The sequence below is a fragment of the Notamacropus eugenii genome, chromosome 3 (assembly GCF_028372415.1).
Source record: "Notamacropus eugenii isolate mMacEug1 chromosome 3, mMacEug1.pri_v2, whole genome shotgun sequence".
Classification (NCBI taxonomy): Eukaryota; Metazoa; Chordata; class Mammalia; order Diprotodontia; family Macropodidae; genus Notamacropus; species Notamacropus eugenii.
In genome coordinates, this window is record NC_092874.1 from 298,123,844 (window position 1) to 298,144,416 (window position 20,573).

Sequence of the window (20,573 nt, forward strand, 5' to 3'; positions counted from 1 at the left end):
AGGAGATGGAACTCTGCACCTGGAAGCAGGAAGATCCAAGTTCAAATTCTCCCTCAGATACTTACCAGCTGTGTGACCCTGGACAAGTCATTTCACCTCTGTGCCTACATTTCCTCATCTGCAAAATGGGTCTAGAAATGGTGCCTACCTCACAGGGTTGTTGTGTGGATCAAAGGAGATATTTGTAAAATGCTCGGCACAGTGGCTGGCACGCAGTAGCCACTCTCTAATGCTACTATTTGAAAAGTGATGTGGAAGGGGGATTAGCGTGTTCTGCTTGACCCAGGATGAAAGAACGAGGAATAGTGGGTGGAAGATGCCCAAAGATAGATTTCAGCCTGATTTCAGGACAAATTTCCCAACAACTTGAGCTGTCTGAAAGTGGAAGAGGACGGCTGGCAGTTTGTGACGTGTTTAACCCTTGCTGGAGGCTGTCAAAGGCATGCTGGTGACCCCTTGTTGAGAAGGCTGTAGAGTATATTCTTTCTTTACACCTGAGTTGAAGTGAATAGCAATGCTCAGATAAAGTGTCTGCTGGGTGGCAGGCCTTGTGCTAGCTATGGGGGAGACCAAGGCAGACACAAAGCTCTTTTCCTTAGAAAGCTGTCCTGCTCTTGAAAGATGGAGCAGGCACACAGAGGAATGTCTGTCTGGATAGGTGTGTGTTTATGTATGGATATGCAGACACACACAAGGAAGTATAAAACATCAATTTGGGCGCACTGAGGGAGGATTAAGACCAGGAGAGGCCTTGGGTGAGCTTTAAAGGAGCAGGCAGAAATGAGAAAGCCTCCTCTGGTTCCCTTACCCAGCTTTGCTTCTCCCAGCCCAGGCCTGGGCTTAGCTCCCTCTCGATGCCCAGGACAATCCCTCCCAGGCCTCACTCAGCAGCAAGGAAGCCGCCCTTTAACCAGGGAGTTTCTACCAGAATACCACCTTCTTTTCCCCACTACTCCAAGTTGGCCTCAAGAGCAACAGGTGGACAAGGAGAAGCCACAGATCCCAGAGAAAATTTATATTTGCATAGGCATAAATTAGAATTTGTTGATTAAAAAATCAAAGTAAAGAATTAAACAGTAGCCTTTGTGATGGGGAAGAACTAAGACCCCATCTGTAGGTTCCTATGCAGGGCTGCTCAGACGCCAGCTTCCTGGTAAGCGAACAGAAGCAGAGGGAGCAAACTGGGTTGAGGGCCAGCTAGGGTCAGCCTGCCACTGTCTGCTGGTGACCCCCAAAGCCTGCAGATGAGTGAGTGCCCCTGCTTGCTTCAGGGACCAGTGGCCAGCCCTGTGGTGTGAAGGCCTGCCTTCCCTCCTACAGTAAAAGGCAGGAAGGATGGCAATGTCACTGTGAGGATCCGTGCCTGACAGCCTGCCCCCCACCCCAAGCTGGAGCTGGAGTGAATATCACCCTGGGCCCCAGGGGGAGGAAGCCGGAAATGAAGCCCGTAGCTTTTCTGTCTGATAACAAAGAACAAAGAGATCTATGTATAAATATAAATATCTATCTATATACATAATACAATGGGCCCGCAGGGCCAAAGAATTTGCCCTTCCCCTCCCATCCCAGCCTTAACTCCAAAAAACTAACCCCAACTCTATCCCAATAAACTTAACACCAGGGAATTGTGGCCAGTCCCAGATACTTCAGATTTCAAAGACTGCCCCCATCATGCCCCATGGTAAAGAGAACTATGCATGCTACCATGGACGGGAGCTTTAGCCACCTGCTGGGGCATGCCCAAGACAGACTGTCTACCAGTCTGCCCTTTGGAACTGCCCAAGTTGTCATGCCCTCAATAAACCAAGTTCTTTGACCTAGACTCTTGGGCAAGGTAAGCTAAGGTGGCCTAAGCTGTGGTTCTGAGTGCTGCTGAGCATAATAAGGCCCTCATGATGTCTTGACTCACACCTTCAACATATCATACATAGCTGTGTATACACCTCCTGAGGGCAGGCAGGGCCTGGTAGGGAGCTGGGCCACCTGACCCTCAAGAGGATGGGGAGTGAAACAAATAGCTGAGCTGGTGATCTCCTCTCCATCAGAGAGGGCAGGGTGGGGCCAAACTGCTCCATGGTGGTAGGCTCCCACCTTGTATCTCTCCCAGAAGCCACAGTGGCCATAAGGGATGAAGTGTGGGAGAGGGCGAGAAAGTGGGATGAAGTGCTTGCTGGGGGAGGGGAGGGGCTGAAGGGGGAAAGAGGGGAAAGGCCCTGGGGGGGAGAGGCTAATTGGCAGGCTTCCCATGGACCCGGAAGCGGTAAATGCAGGTGTACTCAGGGTGACCCCAGTTGCTTAAGATCCGAAGTTCGACCACCTGGTATGGGGCTGTGTCATTGCCCTGTGGGAAGAGGAGACTGGGGTCAGGAAGGCTCGTGATCCCTTGGTGGACATCCTGACCCCAGAGCCCGTCCCCCCCAGGCCTTCTTCAGTGGCTGAATGTTATCCCTCAGGTTGCTATCAGAACCATGGGGTCCTGGATCAAACTGCAGCTCCTAGCAAAGCCACAGCATCCCCATGGCTGGTGATCTAGCCTTCAAGAGCACCAGCCTCCCTGGGACACTGTGCGGCCAGCCCTCCATACCTGAAAGTGGAAGGTCTGAATGGACTCCCCAGCATTATCATAGGTAAAGTGCCCGAGGGCCACCCCTTCCGACTGTGAATCTTCATTTAGCCCCTACAGAGAAGGAAAAGCAAAGGGAAGGGATGGATGGATGGATGGATGGATGGATGGATGGATGGATGGATGGATGGATAGGAGGGGGTTAGAGAAAAGGTCATGCTGTTAGGACATGAATCCAGATCTATCCAGGGAGGCAAAGGAAGGGGAGGTTGTGGAGGAGAAGGTGGAAGAGGAGGAGGAAGGGGGTGTAGGGGGGGATACATTGGGGAGAGTAAAGGGGAGAAAGCAAAAGCCACCATGATGTTTCCTTCTTTGGTCCCCTCACCTTCCAGCATCTCTCACTAACTCAGTAGACAGATCCTTTTCCCTCCAAGCCCCTGGCCTCCTTCTCTGCCTCTTCCCCTAAGCTGCTGAATGGCTTGGGACACACAATTTAATTGTGGGTGCCTCAGTTTCTTCATCTATCAGGATTTAGGTCCTGAAGCATCCTGTTCCCCTACACGTTTCTTCTTCTCCTCTGGCTCCACTTTTTTCACCCACATCCGCCTTATGAGGACATTCCAACTCTGCCCTAAGGAGGTGACTGTAGGGAATGGTGCTCATCATCCCCACTCAGCTCCCCCATGGGACACCTGGCCATGGAGGCACCCATGTATAAAGGAGTTGTATAAAAGGACCCTGAGACAGCATTGAAATCTTGACTGCTGTCAGCTGTCCTCTTCTGGCTTCTCTCTAAGAAGAGGGGGAGCAGGGAAAGGGCTGGTTGTGGAGTCCAGAGACCAGCCTCAATATCCCAGCTGTAAAATGGGCACATCCTTCCATTCCTCACCTCACAATGCTGCTGTTAAGAAATGGCTGTCAGGCATACTGGAATGGAGAGCTGCAAGGCTCAGATACTCACCAAGATGACAAAATCCTTGGGGGCGCTAGGGATGTTGCTGATGGGAGACAGGGCTTTGGGTACATGCTCCAAGGTGACAGCACTGAGGTGGATGCGGGCAGATAATCGAACCACAGCAAAGCCCTGGGGGCCCCGGAATGCCCAGCAGTTGCCAGGGTAAACATCTGGCTGTGGGCAGAAGACAAGTCAGGTGACAAGTCAGGTGGGCAGCCAATGGAATAGATTTCCATTGTGTAATCCTCCCACCTTGAGAGCCCAGCCCCCACAGAAGGTGGGAGATGGCAGAGAGCCAAGCTGGGGGCCCTTTGTTCTGTCATACCTGGAGGATGGCTCTTGGGGACTGGGAATAGTACCACAAGGGGATGCCAAACAGACTGAGAAGGGCCGTCTTGGTATCATAGGTCTCTGAGCAGCGGGTACTGATGATGCTGGCCCCTGAAAGAACAAGAGAGAGAGAAGTGAGGTGGGGGCAGCTGAGGGCTGGCAGGACACAGAGGTAGTCCTGAAGATGAAGGGTCACTGCCAGGGCATCAGCCCTTCAACTGCCCCGTCCCATAAGGGGCATCATGAGTTTTTAATTCCTGCTGTCCCTTAATGGGCAACCATCATGTCCCCAGCCCTCTGGCTTTCTACAGGCTACCTACCTGAGGACTCCAGGGCATAATCCACTAGCCCAATGCGGTCTTCACTGTATCTCTTCAGGGCCTCATTCACAATCTGGTGCACATCCTAAAAGACAGGCATGGATGGACTCATGGGCCTAGCTGCCTGCAGAACTGGCCCAGCCCTTTCACCAGAGGGCCACGTGTGCTACCTGCTCTGCCAGGGCTTCCCCTTCCTTCCCTGGAGGCTCCTCTCAGGGCAAACCCATGACCTCCGACAGGCAGACAGGGAATGGGGCAGGCCTCACCTCCTCTGTGACCCCAGTCACTCCTTCCTTGTGAAGGGTCAGCCTCAGGCTGGCAGCAGCTTCACTGGCAGATTTGACCTGCCCTTCTGCCACCTGAGTGAGGATTCTGTGCTCCAGGTCCCGAAGTTGGGCCTGTACCTCCTCCAGCTGAAGAAACCCAGCCTTAGCGCCCTTGTCTCGAAGAAGGTACTGACTGATCCAGGCTGGGAACTGAGACTCCACCTAGAAACCACCAGAGACCATCCACAAAACAGTAGAGGTAAGGAAGAAAGAGGGCCGGGACAGGGGACCTGGGGAGGGGGTGTCTAGAAAGACTCTGAGAGCTCAGAGCCTATGCATGGCTTCCTGGTGCCAGGGAAGGGACGGTTGTGAACCAAGTGACTGGCATTTTTCCATTGCTTTCAGGGCTACCAAAAAAGATCTCATTGGACCCCAGTGGACACCTTAGAGGGTTGGGTCTCCCTGGGCAGATGCTCAGGCAGCCCACCTTGGAGAGAGGGGCACATGTGGTCTAAGTGGTGGACTGGAGGACTCACATCACTGCGCAGGGCTGCCATCTTCTGTGGCCAAAGGTCTACTTCCTCTGCCACTGCAGCCTGTCTCTGGCTCACGGCTGCCAGTTCCTGTCTCAGGCCAGCCAGCTGGGCCTCCAGTGGACCCATAGCCTTTAATATGTTTTCCTGGAGGGCTTCTTGGGCCAAACTAGACAGTGACAAAAGGAAAAGGGAAGGGCAGCCACTGGCTAGTGACACAGGATAGAGTCAAGCAGAACCACTATCAAAGGGAAAGAACAGAACCAGAGATCTGGGTGCAAGTCTTCCCTGACATTTACTCCCTGTGTGACCCTGGGCAAGTCATTTCCCTCCCAGGCCTCAGGACCCTCATCTGCTCTCTGAGGTCCTTACCAGCTGGGATTAATCCTATGGACATGCTAACCCAAGTATTCTGGCTCTACTGACACCCCCCCAGAGAATCTCAGTGGTGCTTTCTCTGGTCTAGTTTTCTAGCCTTCCTTCCCTCCTCTTCTCTTTGCCAGTTAGTTTAGGGCCTTACCTCTGCCATTCAGATTTTAGCTGGAGCACCCAGCTTTCCAGCTCCTGTAAGGAAGATGATGGCACAATGAGACTGATGAAAACACCAAACCACACTCTGGGGACTCATTGTCTCCTCTGGGTGGACCCTCTGTCTGCTAAGGAGGATCTGAGTCTCTGCAAACTGTTGGGCTCCAGAAATCTTGACCTTGAGTTTGGGCTAGACCTTTCAAAGACTGGACTCCTCTCTTATCATGCCACCAAGAGGAGGCATCTGACAGAGACCCCAACTCAGCTGAGATTAGGCATGAACCACTTTCCCTAGAGTGGTGAGGTCACTTCTCAGTCCCTGAAAAGAGTATCAAACTCAGCTGTTGAGTTAGTCTTCTCATTGACAATCTTATCCCTCCCTAGTCTTCATGCATGGATGTGCTCAGTACAGGAAAGGGGTTCCAGAAAGGAGCTACAGGAGGAGGCTTAGGTTGCTTTAGATCAGTAAGCTCTCTGCTTATCCTTCGGACAAGGGGATCCAGAGTCCTCAGACAGGAGCTCTCAGGGACAATGAGTCAGTCGAATATGCTCCCATACAAGTATGGAATCTGGCCAGAAACCTGTAAGCAAGTGTTAGGTCTACTGACAGCAGCACCAACATTTCCAGCTACAAGTGACCTCCCCCAAGATGTCTCTGCCCCCTCTCCCCCACTCCCCGCACCCCTCCCCCCCCCCCCCCACCCCACCCTCCATCCCCTGTGTCTCTGCCTCCAGAAGCGTCAGAGCTTCTGGATTACCTGGGATGCCTGAGAAATCTTCTTTAGAACATTATCCAGATCTTGCCGATGTTCTGCCCTGAGGGTGGTGAGTGCTTCCTGGAGACCACAAAAAAGGAGACAGGCGTTCAACAAGACCCAGAGAACTTGGCAGGTCCTGCCAAGTCCAGAGTGCTGCCTCACCTCAAGACCTCTATGCCTTCCACTAGCTGGGCTTGCCGACCTGGTCTTCTTAGCAGAGCGTTCTCCTCACCTGGATGTGGGCAGTGGTGTCCCTACGGAAGTCCTCCTTCAGGGTGGGTTCCCATCGGCTCATCAGGCCCTCCAGGAGAGTTAAAATATCCTCGTGGCTCAGGCTTTTTCCACCTCCATTCCCACTGGCCCCCTGCAGCTCCAGGAACTCCAGCCTGATGGCCTCCTTCTGCCAACGTGCAGAGTATTCAGAAGCCAGAGTTTCCAGCCGCCTTTCTAGGGCATGAACCTTGGACAGGACATGCTGTTCAGCCTTGGGAACAAGGAGGAAAACACACAAAGATGAAAAGTCTCTTAGGAGGAGGAACAAGGAGCACTGGGCATTTGTTAAGCACCCACTGTGTGCCCGAGGTGGGGCTGAGTGCTGAGAACACAAGGACCAAGAAGGAAACCTTTCTTGTGTACGAAGAACTTCCATTTGAATGGAGGAGACAAGGACATTAAAAGCCACCAGGTCGTTTAACTGCTGTCGGCAGATTTCTCCATTTCACACTTACGCTATTTACAAAAACGTAAGCATTGTTGGTCTCCGCCTGAGAATGGAAGTTCCTGGTCAATGGGAATGGTTTCATTTTGTGTACCTGTGTCCCCTAGGCCGGGACCCGGCACTGAGGAAGTGCTTAATAAATACATGTGGGTTGACAGGCTGACTGGAAGAAAGAGCACCAGAATGAATTGTCAGCATGGGGGCAGCCATTTGGGTAGGGTCACCGAGTGTGAAAGGAGTACAGAAGACCAATGAGGCTAAGGCTGGAAAGACAGGGTGGGGCTGTTTTCCTCTGGGGGGCAAAGGGGAGGCCCTGCCATTGACTGAGGAGGGAAGTCACTTGGTCTGCTCTGTTCTTAAGGAAAGTTCCTTTGACAGCAGAGTGCAGAACAGACTGGAGGCAGGGAGGCCACTCAGGACACTGCTGCAGTGAGCCAGGAGAGTGATGAGGGAGGGCCAGGGTCACCAGGGTCGAAATGGCAAAGAAGCTGAGAGAGCTCAGGGCAAAAAGCCAGGTCAGAGACCTCCCCAAGAGGTACAAAGGAGGCTAAGCATGCAGAAGGTCCCCTCCCCACCAACCACACAGCACAGGGGCAGAACCAAGAGAACAGAGGGAGGGTGGGCATTTTTGATGAGCCCAGCCCACCTCCTCTCTAACCATCTAGATAATGTGCCAGACCACATTCTCATGAGGAAAGCCAAGAAAACATCCCTGTGCGTCATTTCTCCAGCCCAGGGAAGCTTAAGAAATAAGAGAGCTGTGGACACGGAGGTGGGGGCTGGCCAGGAGCCCAACATAATGGCAGCCAGGACAGTGGGAAGCATTTCATTGCCCAAGGATGGTAAAAGGGCTAGAACTGAATCCCTGAGCAGGAGCAGATCCCAGGCTATCCTGGGAGCATGAAGGGGGCCAAATGACTCTTCTAGGCTGAGAGGAGCAGTTATGAGTGAGCGAGGCCCTAGCTGAGCACTGATCAAGAAAGGGGTTCTGCAAAGAGGTTCTGGACCTGAGCCCCAGAGCACAGCTGGGGGCTCAATGTTCACTTTTAGTCCTGCAGTGGGATACCTCGGGTAGGAGACCCAGACGCAAGAAGACTCAATAAGTTCGGTCCCTCTGAACCTGCAGAACCTCAAAGTGTGCTAACAATGACTGAGTCCAATATCATTCTACAGAAACTCCAGCACCCGCAAGCCAGAAGACCTAAACCTGAGTCAGGAACTTGCACAACTCAGACAAGAATAGCAGTGAACAGATATCACCACTATGGAAGCACTGAAAGTTTGCGGACTGAACTAAGAAAGCCCAGAGGTGAGCTGAGCCCAATGCCAACATCAAGTTCATAGTCAAGAAATAGGCTGGAAGAATGAGTAAACAAAACTGAACCTGACCACAAAGGGCTACTATGGCTCAAGACAGAAAGACAGAAGAAGCCAATGACTTGAAGATATCTTTAAGCAAATCCTCCAAGAAAAAGGGTAGATTGGATAAGAGTTGAACAAGAATTCCTAGAAGAGTTAAAGAATGAGATAAAAATGAACAAAAAGTGATTTTAAGAGTGGAAGAGGAAAAATTTTTAAAAAGCGGTACAAGAAAGATATGAGAAAAGAATGAATAATTAGTAAAAGAGGCACAAAAATACTGAATTCCTTAAAAATTAGAACTGAGCAAATAGAAGCTAATAACTCTAGGAGACAACAACAAAAAATAAAATCAATTCAAGAGAAAATGTATAGGATCTCATACAAAACTCCAATGACCTAGAAATGGATTGAGGAGAGAGAATTGGAGAGTCATTTGTCTATCCAAAAGCCAGGAACAAAAAAGGAGCTCAACATAATATTTTAAGATATTACAAAGGAAAATGCCCAGATGTGTTAGAATCAGAGGGCAAAGTAGAACTTGAAACCACAAATCATTTCCTGAAAGAAACCCCTACATGAAAACTCCCAGCAACTGTTCTAAATCCAGAACTGCCAGGTCAAGGAGAAAATTCTGCAAATAGCCAGAGAGAAATAATCCAGTACTGTCAGGACACATGAGATTTAGAAGCTTCCACATTAAAGGAGTACAGGGCTTGGGATATCATATTCTGGAGTGGAAAAGATCTAGGATTAGAGCCCACAATAAGATTAAACTACCCAGCAAAACTGTGTATCGTCCTACAGGGGAATAAGGACCCTTCGTGAAATAGAGAACTTTCAAGCATTCCTGATGAAAAGACCAGAACAGAATAGAAAATTTGACATTCAAACACAGAACTCAGGAGAAGAATAATAAGGTGAACATGAGTGAGAAATCACAAGTCACTAAAAAAGGGCAAATTGTTTAGATCCCTTGTGTGGCAAGATGATACATGTAACCACTTCAGAATTTTGTGATCACCACGGGTCCTAGAAGCAGTCTAAATAGATAGCGACCTGAATGACTGTATTATGTTGTGAGGATCTCAAAAGAATGGAAGGGTGGAGAAGAGAAATGCACTGGAAGGTTGTGGGGAAGGAGAGAAAGAATGGGGAAAGTTATCTCATAAATGGGGTGCACTAGAAAGAGTTTATACAATGGGAGGGACAGAAGAGGGGAACAGGCAACACGAACCTTATTCTCATCTGAACTGGTTGAAAGAGGGAAGAATACACATACACACACAATGAGATGGAGAGATTCATTTTACGCAAGGAGAAGTAGGAGGAAAAGCGTCTAAGAGAAAGGTGAGGGGGAGGGAAGAATGACGGGATAGATTAAGGGAGGCAAAGGTCAGAAACAAAAGACTACTGAAGAAGGGACAGAGTAAAAAACAAAAGGATGAGTGTAAAAGAATAGCATGGAAAAAAATATACATTTAATGAACACAACTGTGAATGGGAATGGGATGAACTCACTCATAAAATGGAAGAATACAGTTGAATGGATTAGAAACCAGAATCCAACAATATGTTATTTACAAGAAATATGCTTGAAACAGAAAGATACACAAATAGAGGAGTTGGAGAAAAAGAATGGATCTTACAGAATGGATCCTAAAGAATGGATGAGTCAAAGAACAAATCATAGAAATGGTTAACAATTTCATGGTGACAATGACATAACTAAATTTTGGGGATGCAGTCAATGCAGGACTTAGAGGGAAATGTATATTTTCAAATGCTTACATCAATCAAAGAGACAAAGAAACAGATTAAAGAATTAGACATGCAACTAAAATATTTAGAAAACCAACAGATTAATCCCTTCCCAATTAAACACCAAAATTAAAATCTTGAATCGATAGAAAGATGAACGAAATTGAAAGAACAAAACCCCAATGAACTAATAAATAAAACTATAAGCTTTGAGAAAAACAATTAAATAGATAAATCCTTGGCTAATTTAATTTTTACAAAAGAAAACCAAATTATTACATCAGAAAATGAAAACAGTGAATTTACAATCTATGAAGAGAAAATAAAAGTAATTACTAGGAGCTTTGTTGCCCAACTACATGCCAATAATAAAAATGAAAATCTAAATGAAATGAATTTTACAAATATAAATAGTCCTGTTTAACAGAGCCCTTAAATAACCCCATCTTAGAAAAAGGAATGAAACAAGCTATAAATGATCTCTCTAAGAAAAAACCCCAGGACTAAATCAAATTTTTCCAAATGATTAAAAAGTAATCAATTCCAACACTAAATAAACGATTTGAAAAACAGGTAAAGATAGAATCTTATCAAATTCTTTCTATGACAAAAATATAATCTTGATACCCAAACCAAGGAGAGTCACGTCTCCCCAAGAAAGGGAACTATAGATCAATTTCATTAATGAATATTGATGAAAAATATTAAATGCTAAGAAAGGAGATTACAGGAATATATCACAAAGATATATTGTGACACTGTGACCAAGCTGGATTGATACCAAGAAGTTGGGCCTGGGTCAATTATTAGGAAAACTATAAATGTAACTGATTATATCAATAACATAAACAACAAATTTATATGATTTCAACAGGTGCAGACAAAGCTTTTGACAAAATGCCTCATCCCTGTTGAAAAACACTAGAAAGCACAGGAATAAATGGAGTCTTCTTTAAAATAAGTATTATCTAACTAAAACCAAGAGCAAGCATGATATGTAATGGGGATAAGCCTTCCCAGTAAGATCACGGTAAAGGAAGAAAGTCCATTGCCAACCATTGCTATTCAGTGTTGTACCAGTTACAGCAACTGCTAGATATAGCAATAAGGCAGAAAAGAAACTGAAGGGAAAAAACTGCAATGAGGAACCAAAACTATCTCTTTTGGTAGATGATACAATGGTTTACCAAGAGAACCCTAGAGAGTCATCTAAAAAACCAGTTTAAAACAAAACCAGTTCAAACAATTACTTAAAGAAAGTTGGAAGCCCATCAAAACCATCAGCATTTCTATATATTAATCAAGAAAATCCAGCAGGAAGAGATAGAAAGAGAAATTCCATTGAAAATAACTGTATACAATTGTATACTGTATACAACCTGAGAGTTTGCCTGCCAAGACACACACAGGAACTATATGAACACAATTACAAAACATTCTTCATACGTAGAGATCTCAACAGTTGGAGATGTACTCACTCCTCGTGGGTAGGTCAAGCCAGTAGCATAAAAATGATAAAACTACCTAAATTAACTTATTCAGTGCCATACCAATTGAACCACTAAGAAAGTTCTTTGGTAGCAAAGAACTCATTGACAGAGGAGTGGCTTATGGATACAAGGAAATATGACTATGCTGTACGAAGCCACAACTCTGCTTAATTAGAAGACTTACATGAACTGGGGAAAAGTGGAATAAATGAATGAGGAGAACAAGAAAACAAGCACCACAGACAACCATGGAAATGGAAAGAACAGAGATGACCCATGAGGATCTTCTTCCCTTCCCGTCCTGGCTAGGGTGGGAAATACTGGCAGGGAACCTGCATCTAATGCTGGGCTCGCCTGCTGTCTGAACTTTTCTTCCCCTTTTTGGTTTATTCTTTTGCTTAGGGCTGGCTCTGTGGGAGGGCAAAATGGGAAGGATACACTGAGCAAGGTGGGTCACATGAAAGCAAAAGCTAGAGACAAGTCTTCAAAGTCAGTGGGATGTGTGCGTTTGTGTGTGTGTGTGTGTGTGTGTGTGTGTGTGTGTGTGTAAAGATGTACCTAATTCAAAATGATTTTCACTAGTAGATCACACAAGCTTTGCAGGGTTTTTCCAAATTCCCTGCTTCTCTTTCTGAGAAGACACACTGGGAAAGGTAGGTTAAGTAAAAACCAATGATATCAAGAAAACTTTTGGAAACACACAACACGATGAGGAGACATGAAAATGGTTTTCAGACTTTGTGGACATGGACAGGGTTAGAGTTGCTTTGCTTGTCCTGGCAAGGTAGAAGTTGTGGCACATTTCAGAGGCAGGAACAGCTTCCTAACAAGGTGAGTCACTGAGAGGGGAAGGAGCTGCCTCAAGAATTTGGGGGCCTCCACTCTCAGGACTGAGCTGAAGAGGGAGGCTGAGGGCCCTTCCTGATGTTTTCGTTTCACGGGTCCACTGTTTGTATCCTTTAGTCACCACCCTCTTCTTCTCTTGCGCCAGTGGCCTATTTTCAGATCCAGTGTTGCCTTTGGTTTCTTTGCTTGACAAGAGCCGCTGGTCTCTGACGGAGGCAGCCTCTAGGATTGCTGGCCTTCTCACTGGAATGTGATGTTTTGGGGCAGCAGTCAAACATCCTTAGGAAACGATGCTATGAGTCAGTGTTCCTTTTGCCGTGCCTGAGTGGTTGACACATCTGAAGAGGAAGGACTGGAGCTGTTGGAGCTGTACGGTATGTTTTTTCCCCTTTTGTCCCCCTTTCTTCTAACTTGCTCGATTTTGACCTTTGTGGGGCCCAGTCACTGATCTGGTCCTTGATGCTGAAATGATTCGTGTAACCAGCATTTCTCATTCCGTGAAGATGGTCCTTTGGTTTCGTTGTGACATCTTTTGGTGCTGATCATGTATCCTGTGCCTGGGGACTTTCTTACTGACAAATAATAGTTGTGTCTTCTTCCCTTGCACGTTGTTTTGTGGACTTAGTACAATGACAGCCAACAAACACTCATACACTCCCACTAAGTGTAACAGGCTATGCCGAGTGTTGGGGTCACAAGGACAAAATGATCTTCTCAGCTTCCTCCTGGACTTCCTTTGCCCTCTGTTGCCTTATGCTCATTTGGAATAGCAACTATGGGGTTTTTTAGTTGCCTTTAAAAATGTGATGAAATCTAATCCTTGAGGCTGATTTGCCTCCTCCAAATTCTTCTGCCTGTGAGTGATCATTCCACTGATTGTTTTCCCCCCCACATCTGAAAAAAAAACTCCTTGCAGCTGACATGAGAAGTCAGACAAATCAAATTCTGACACTGGCTGTGTCCAAAATCGTGGACCTCATTGTGCATCTGACATCCAGCACCTCATCTGTTGCTGTTTCTAGAGCCATGTCCTTTATCCCACCACTCCATGTCACCCCTCAGATTACACTGGAATAATGTCAACCACTTAGACTGTGGTTGGACTGTGTGAGGACTGAGGGAGACCAAGTACTCTTTGTCCTTCTCTGAGGTCCCCTGACCTCTGTCCACAAACAGAAGGTGGCTGCAGAAGGCAAAGGTTGTTTGGTCTTTTTATCTGCTTCCCAAGTCATCATGACTCCCCAAATCCAATCACCTGGTGGCCAAGCTTCTGGTGGGCAGACACCAGGATCTGCACACAGCCTTCAAGTCTTCCCAGCTTGATCAACTCTGATAGTCTGGGCTCTGCTACCAATTTCTGGAGACCCCCCCCCCTCCAGAATCACTTCACTGTGTGACAAGGTGTTAGGGAAGGCCTTTTGGGGGAGGCAACTATGATTTCAGTTGAAGGCAGCGGGGGAACGCGGGAGGCTGAGTCTTGAGAGGTTGGCATTGAACTGCCCCAGGTCCCAAAGCTAGCAAGTGGCAAAGCTCAAACTTGAGCCCAGGTTTTCTGACCCTGGCTCCCCAGGGATCTGCATATCCAAGGTGAGAGAGTCTCCTAATGCTGCTTGTGAGTGGCCCTGGTGCAAAGATTGATGAGTTTGGAGATGGAAATCCATGGATAAATCGAGGTTACTAAATGAAGGCTTCATTATAGCCTGGATTTATATTCTCATCTCTTGCCCCACAGCACAGACCATTAAGAAGAGACTGTCACCACTGAGATGAATGACCTATCTTCTGCATGACACACACTTGGCACCCAAACAGCAAAGACAAAGAAATGGAAACTACTGGCTTGCCCCCGAACTGGGCAAGAGCTGAATAAATTATGGTGTAAGGATTGAATACAACCGTGCTCTAAGAAACAATGAAATAGGTGGTATTGAGAGAAACCTGAGAAGACTTTGTATGAACTGGTGCAGAGCAGAGTGAGAAGAACCACAAAGAAGCAACTTTGAAAGACTTTAGAACTCTGATCGATGCAGTGACCAAGTACTTTTCTGGAAAATGACCCAACTTCTGACAGAGAGATGGCCTCAGGAGGCAGAAGGAGACATAGATCTTTTAGACATGGCCAAAAAGGGACTGGTTTGCTTAACTCTGCACATTTGTTACAAGTGGTTTGCTTTTCATTTTTCTGAATGGGTGGGAGAGGGAGAAGGGAAATAAAACAGACTTTTGTTCATTACAAAATGGAAACAAAAGCAGCTTCCTCTGGCTAATCCTGCTTCCCCCTCCTCTGATGCCTCATAGTGCTGCAGAGCTGTTTCAAAGACAGCGCTAGGAGAGGACACCACCTGGAAGATCCTGCCAGGCCAGAACTGTCTTCAAAGATGGTATGGTAATAGTCTGTATGGCTGCCATAGAAGAAACAGCATAGCCAACTCCCTCTACTGCTTCACTCCCATCTGTCCTGGTAGATCTCCATTGTACCTAGTTGTTTCCTCATGACTCGGGGACTCCTTCAGGGCAGGGACTGTGGGCTTGTTTGTTTGGGTTTGAATTCTTTCTTTGAATTCCCATCCCTTAGCACAGTGCCTGACACACAGTAGGCCACACTTAAGAAATGGTAGTGGACTGAGTGATTCTGGGGTTGATTGGAACAGACTTGGTTGTGAGCAGACTGTCTGCCTGTCCTGCACAAAGTGTTCCTGGCACTCACCCAGGCACTCACCTGGAAATATGGGGTGGATTCTCCTGCTTCCCACACCTCCTCTCTCCTGTTGCTGCCCTTTGCTGCCCACCAGGACAGCATAGCAGGGTGGAATGTCTGTAGTCCATAGGGGTAAAAATACCAAGCACCTAGCACATGGGAGGAAAGGCTAATGAAGGCAGAGGCTGAGGCACCAGAAGGGAAACATGTCCAGGATGAGGACCTACACCTGGACTGTGTCTGGCAGTGTCACATCCACATGGGCTCAGACCCTGGCCCAAGGAAGGTGCATGCATTATGGGCCCCATGATCTGGAAGGCAAGACCCTTCAGGAAAGGCATCTCTCATGATCCTTTCAGGAGTCATTACACACTTTTGGATTATGAGAAAAATGAGGGACAAGAAGCAGCTGGGGAGAGGACATGGAGAAGTCCTGCCTCCTGGTCCCAAGCCTGGTCCACATACAGCCCTGTCTCTTCTGGAGGATCAGAGTGCTTTCAGGAGATGCCAGCTGAATAGAGGTCCTGGTAACTGACAGCTTGTGGTGTCACCATTCCCAAGCTGGGCTTCATCTCATAGTAGGGGGTAAGTGATGTCATGGTTCCTGAACAGAGTACAGCTCTTTTGGGACCATCCAGGGAGGACCACCCTGTCCATTCTCCCCAGTGAGAAGGGGCAAAGGCCTCCAGAGCTGGCATTGGCTGTGTCCTGCCCAGCTAACCCATTCATTGTGGACTCAGCTCTTCTACCAGTTCCCCCACCCTCAAGTGCCTTGACAGTGACCACTGAGGGGGCAGATCAAACACCCATGTAAAGCCAGCACTGTCATAGTAGGCATGCAGCATGAGTCTGGGAGGCCTGCATACAGAAGATGCACAAGAAAGGCTTGTGGGATTGGATCAAGAGGAGGAGACACAGGCCGTCTATCCCATTTCAGGCACAAGAACTTTCCCATACAAGGCCTGGGTCCCTTTTCCCCTAAAGGCTAAAGGCTCCCCTTCAAAGCTCTGTCTTCCAGACTTGCGTTCAGCAGCCCTGCCCCCAAGCCCTTGTCTGTCTGGGCTGGCAGGGTGCCCTGGGGACTCAGCAAGGCTCACCGTAAGCCAGCGAAGCCAGAAGCAACAGCATCAAGAGAAGCAGAAACAACTTCTTCAGAGTTGAAAAGCTCCTGGATTTCATGGGGATGAAGGAGGAGACATTAGTGCCTGGTCTTCCCCACCAGATTCCTGTGCGACCCTCCCTGAGCTGCTGAGGAAACCAACAAAGGGTGTGCCCCCACCCTGGGACAGCTACGATGGGGAGCTCTGGGCTTTTATGGACAGCCCTCGAGGTCAAGTGGAAGGAGAAAATTTGACCTTGGTCAAATGTGTGAATGTTGTTATGAAAGGTGACAGGGCTGGTGGAAGGCATCTCCCTCCCAGGGCTCTCAGGAATGTGCTTATATGCTAGTGAATTGGGCAGGCTTCTTTTGGCTAAATCATTTCAGTGCTTGTCAAATTGGGACTTGGAAGGAGTAAGCCCTGACAAGGTTGGCTAGTCTCCCTGGGCCTAGCCTGTGGCCCCAAGAATCCAGAGCTAGATAGGGAACCTGCAGCCTGGAGATCACATGTGGCACTTGAGGTCCTCAAGGGTGGCCCTTTGACTGAATCTAGACTTCCAAGAACAAATCTCCTTAAGAAAAGGATTTGTTCTGTAAAACTTGGCCTCAGTCCAAAGGTTGCACCCCAGGACCTAGAAGGCTACATGTGGCCTGGAGAGCGCAGGTTCCCTACCCCTGCTCTACAGGCTCCTGGACACAGCCCTGGAGGCTGCCTGGAAACCTGGACATGACCCCCCACAGAGAAACTGTAAGGATGGCCTGGCTACCCGAAGGACTGGGAAGAGACTACAACCCCTGGGAGCTCAGGACTTTCCAACTGGCCAAGGTGAAGCCACCAGAGTCAGTGGAGATGAGAGGCAGGAACTACTGAGGGGACAGCTCCTCCAAGATACTCAGGAATAGAGCAGCACCTGTGCTCATGGGGATTGGCATGTGCTGGGGAAGGGTTAACAAGCAGTTCTGAAGGAGGTGAAGGCACACACAACTTGTCCCATCTTCTTCTTCAGTCTAGATACCCAGAGGAGCCCTGACTGGTAGCTGACACTCAGGAGCAGGTTCAAGCTGGTTCCAGCTGATTCCAGCACACGCCTGACCCTGACCTGACCTTCTGTCATAAGATTCATGGCACAAAAGTCTCAAAAGCTGAACTGAGCTCAAGCGTGGTGAAGCTTTTTCAAGCATGGGTTCTTTGGTTCTGGCAGAGCCCAGGGAGGCCTCACTGACCTGGTTAAGACAAAGACGTCCAGCAGGGAGGCAGCTGTGGTCAGGCGGTAGCAGGTAGTGCCCAGCCACCAGTAGAACAGGCCAAAGAGCCAACCTGTAAAAGTCCCAGCAGAGGGGTTCAAAGGCTTCGCCCTCCTATCCCAGAGTTAGCTTGCTCACAGCCTGCCCACTCTGCAGCTGCTCCTTGAATCTCCCAAGGCTTTCTAGCTGTGCCTGGGGATCCTGCCATAAAAGCCTGTCTCCACACACTGTCCTAGGGTTAGCACCCAGGCCTGGTGTGCCCCAGCGTAGGAATGAGGAAGCTCTTATGGGCCCACAGCAGGGACTGCCCTGGGCAGTGTGCCCACCCACTCCCAGAACCCACCTGGAAAAGTGATGGCCACCCACAAGAAAGCGCCAACTTGGGAGGCAGCATTCCTTAATGAGGATGCTGAGCCAGGCTGGTCCATAAGTGTGTGCCCTGCAGGAAAGTGAAGACATGAGGAGCCACCCAGAAGGAGACACAAGTGGGCCTCAGGCATCCCCATTACCATGCTGAGGCTTGGGCCCTCCCAACCTCCAAACCCCCACCTGGAGCCAGACTGCAGAGTTCTCTCTCCTTTTATCTGAAATCTATGTTCTCCCCATCCCCCCTGGATGGGGCACCCTTCAAAGTACACGGGGCAGCGTCCAGGGGATGGAGTTCCAGTAGGCAGGAAGTGCTGCCTACCTGCAGAGTCATCCTCCGAGGAGTATCCTGAGGAAGATCCATAGATATCATAGGTGACTTTGCCCTCATTCAGTCCATTGATCTTACTCTTCTCAGCACCTCCCAGGCCTCTCCTCCTCCTCACCAAGTCCCCACCTGCACAGAGCATGGAGGTGCCTGATAAGCAGGGAGCTTCAGGCTTCCAGCAACAGCAGCTGCCAGAGGTGGAACACCTGGCAGAACTTTTCAGAATTCAGACTTCCCACCCCTTTGGGGGTCTGAACCCAGAAGCCCCCCCCATGTGGTTTAGGGCAGGAATGGAGTTCTGCACAAGGGCAAAATCCGGCCCCCTTCCTATTTCTGTATGAGGTAAGAACACTTTTTATGTTTTTAAGTGTAATGGAACTTTACTGAAACATGTAAAGATGATTTTTAGCTCATTGGCTGCACAAAACCAGGTGGCCTTCTGCCTTAGGAGGCATGGTTATTGTCACCCAGATCTGGAAAAATGCCGTCTGTGGGACTGAGGGGCTTCAGGAGAATGGAAGGATCTCCCACCTGGGAGGATCCAGGGAGATGAGCCAACCTGGAGGAGTAAGGTAACTCCCAACAGACACTAGCCTCCTTAGGAATCTTTAGAAGACAGGGAGGAGCTTCCTTCCTTCTCCCCAGCCCAAGCCCTCGGGTTTGTCAAGCTCTGGCCAGAGCTCACCACGTTCACTCCAGTAGACATCGCTGTCCAGCTGATCTTGTAGGATGGAGCTTTTGTCCACCGAGGCGACCCGGGGGCCCCTGACGTAGGAATCGCTGACCACTGATTCACTGTAGTAGGTAGTGTGAGGATTGGAAGCAGGGCCCAGGTGAGGGGCTGGTGAGAGGCGTTTCACACTGCCAGATTTCCTCTTCAGAGTCCTGGGGGGCGCCAAGCATGAAGAGCAAAGGAAAGAGGGTGAAGGAGATGAAGCAGGAGAAAAACAGGGGGAGAAAGGCCTGGAGGAGGAAGAGACTTTCAAGGAGCTTCTAGGATGAAAAGAAATGATCCCCAAAGCCCTCTTCTGTTCTTATTCCTTCAACAGATGAATCCTTTATAACATTGGAACAAATCCCCAGCTCCCATGGGCCAGGCAGGGCCTCTTTCCAAATGGAACCACCATGATGAGGTACAAGAGGAGCTAAAGCCACCTGAACCTGTCTCCTCCCCCACAGGTCCATCACCCCCATGGCTTCCTATGCTCTTGCTAGGCCCTGCAGCTCACCCCAGAAACCGTGGGTACTGGGCCACATGATGGTTGTTCCCTGCCCAGCTTTAAGCCTCAGTTTCTGGCCCTCTCAATGCTCAAAGTCACCCCTCCCTAGTTCCTGTTCTCAGAGAGTGAAGGCAGCAGCAGCCCAGGTTGGGGTAGAAGGGGAAGAGACGGTGCTGGGGACAGGAAATTCTCGCATTTGTGGGGAAAGAAAGCACTAGAGTGATGTTTCCACCAAAGATGGGGGCAGGAAAGAAAGGTGCACATGGAAGCTGGCCAGGCCCTTGGCTGCCCTGAGTGGTTGTGATCTGGAAGATGACCTAGGGCCGCTGTGGAGTGGCTTACCTTAAGGGACTGTCCTTGAAGGCAGTGTGCTGACCAGCCACCAGGGAACTTCCTCCACTGCTGCTGCTGCTGCTGCCTCCATCATCATCAACATGGTAACGATGGCTCAGGCGCTGACTGCGTCGAGACATCATCAAAATCTCACTCTAGAAGTGCTAGAAATTCCTGGAAGAAGCAAAAAGTAATGAGAAGCTGTGCTTACTGACTGACTAGGTGTGATTTTCTGGGACCCCCTGAGAAGAGCCTGATGGGGGAGACGTTGAAGGGGAGGGATGGATTCCTCCAAAAGGAAAGCTGGCTGCACTGGGACAGAGAGGCGCTTTCCTAAAGAGTTTCTGAAGTGTCTCCCAGACGCTGAGGGTGGCTGCTCACCAGGGCCAAGCCTGCCAGCTTTGTGCCTGAGCTGGCCGTGACATCTTCTTGCAGGTGGCTTCCCTGGTGAAGCGCTGCCCCCACTCTCTCTCCAGCCTCCATTTGGAATGTCTCCCTTGGTGTCTTTACTGAATCTGGGGTTTTGACACTTGCCTTGGGATTGTTCTCAGGTCGCTTCGCACACACACAATTTCCTTCTCGCCATAGTTGTTAACTCTGAGGGAAAGGCCTGCTTTCCCTTCCATGTCTTTGTTTCCCCTCATCCCCAACAGCACCCAGTTCTGTGATCATTCTGGAGGGTGGATGGGGTCCAAGCTAACCATCAGATACTAACCCCACCCCTTAGGTCATGTGTTTCTTTAGTAAGAGCCCTCAATGGACAACTGGATTATTGAACTCATTTTACAAATGAGTAAACAGACAAGTGGTAAATTCTCCAGGGGTCCCCATACCTCTTTGGAGGAAGAGCCTCCAAA

General features: G+C 48.9%; 1 protein-coding gene across 1 annotated transcript; it reads right to left on the bottom strand.

Moving 5' to 3' along the window:
- Window positions 1-1,000: 1,000 nt before the first annotated feature.
- Window positions 1,001-19,887, bottom strand: LOC140534748 (SUN domain-containing protein 2-like). Its single transcript, XM_072656162.1, has 17 exons — window positions 19,726-19,887; window positions 18,858-19,048; window positions 18,158-18,292; window positions 17,813-17,908; window positions 17,449-17,542; window positions 16,223-16,293; window positions 15,147-15,274; window positions 6,486-6,737; window positions 6,254-6,331; window positions 5,488-5,531; window positions 4,971-5,136; window positions 4,435-4,656; window positions 4,169-4,253; window positions 3,844-3,959; window positions 3,525-3,692; window positions 2,585-2,677; window positions 1,001-2,341 (listed from the first exon to the last, which is right to left on the bottom strand). The coding sequence occupies exons 1-17, from the start codon at window positions 19,857-19,859 to the stop codon at window positions 2,228-2,230; spliced, it is 2,187 nt and encodes a 728-aa protein (XP_072512263.1). The 5' UTR covers window positions 19,860-19,887; the 3' UTR covers window positions 1,001-2,227.
- Between the last annotated feature and the right edge of the window lie 686 nt (window positions 19,888-20,573).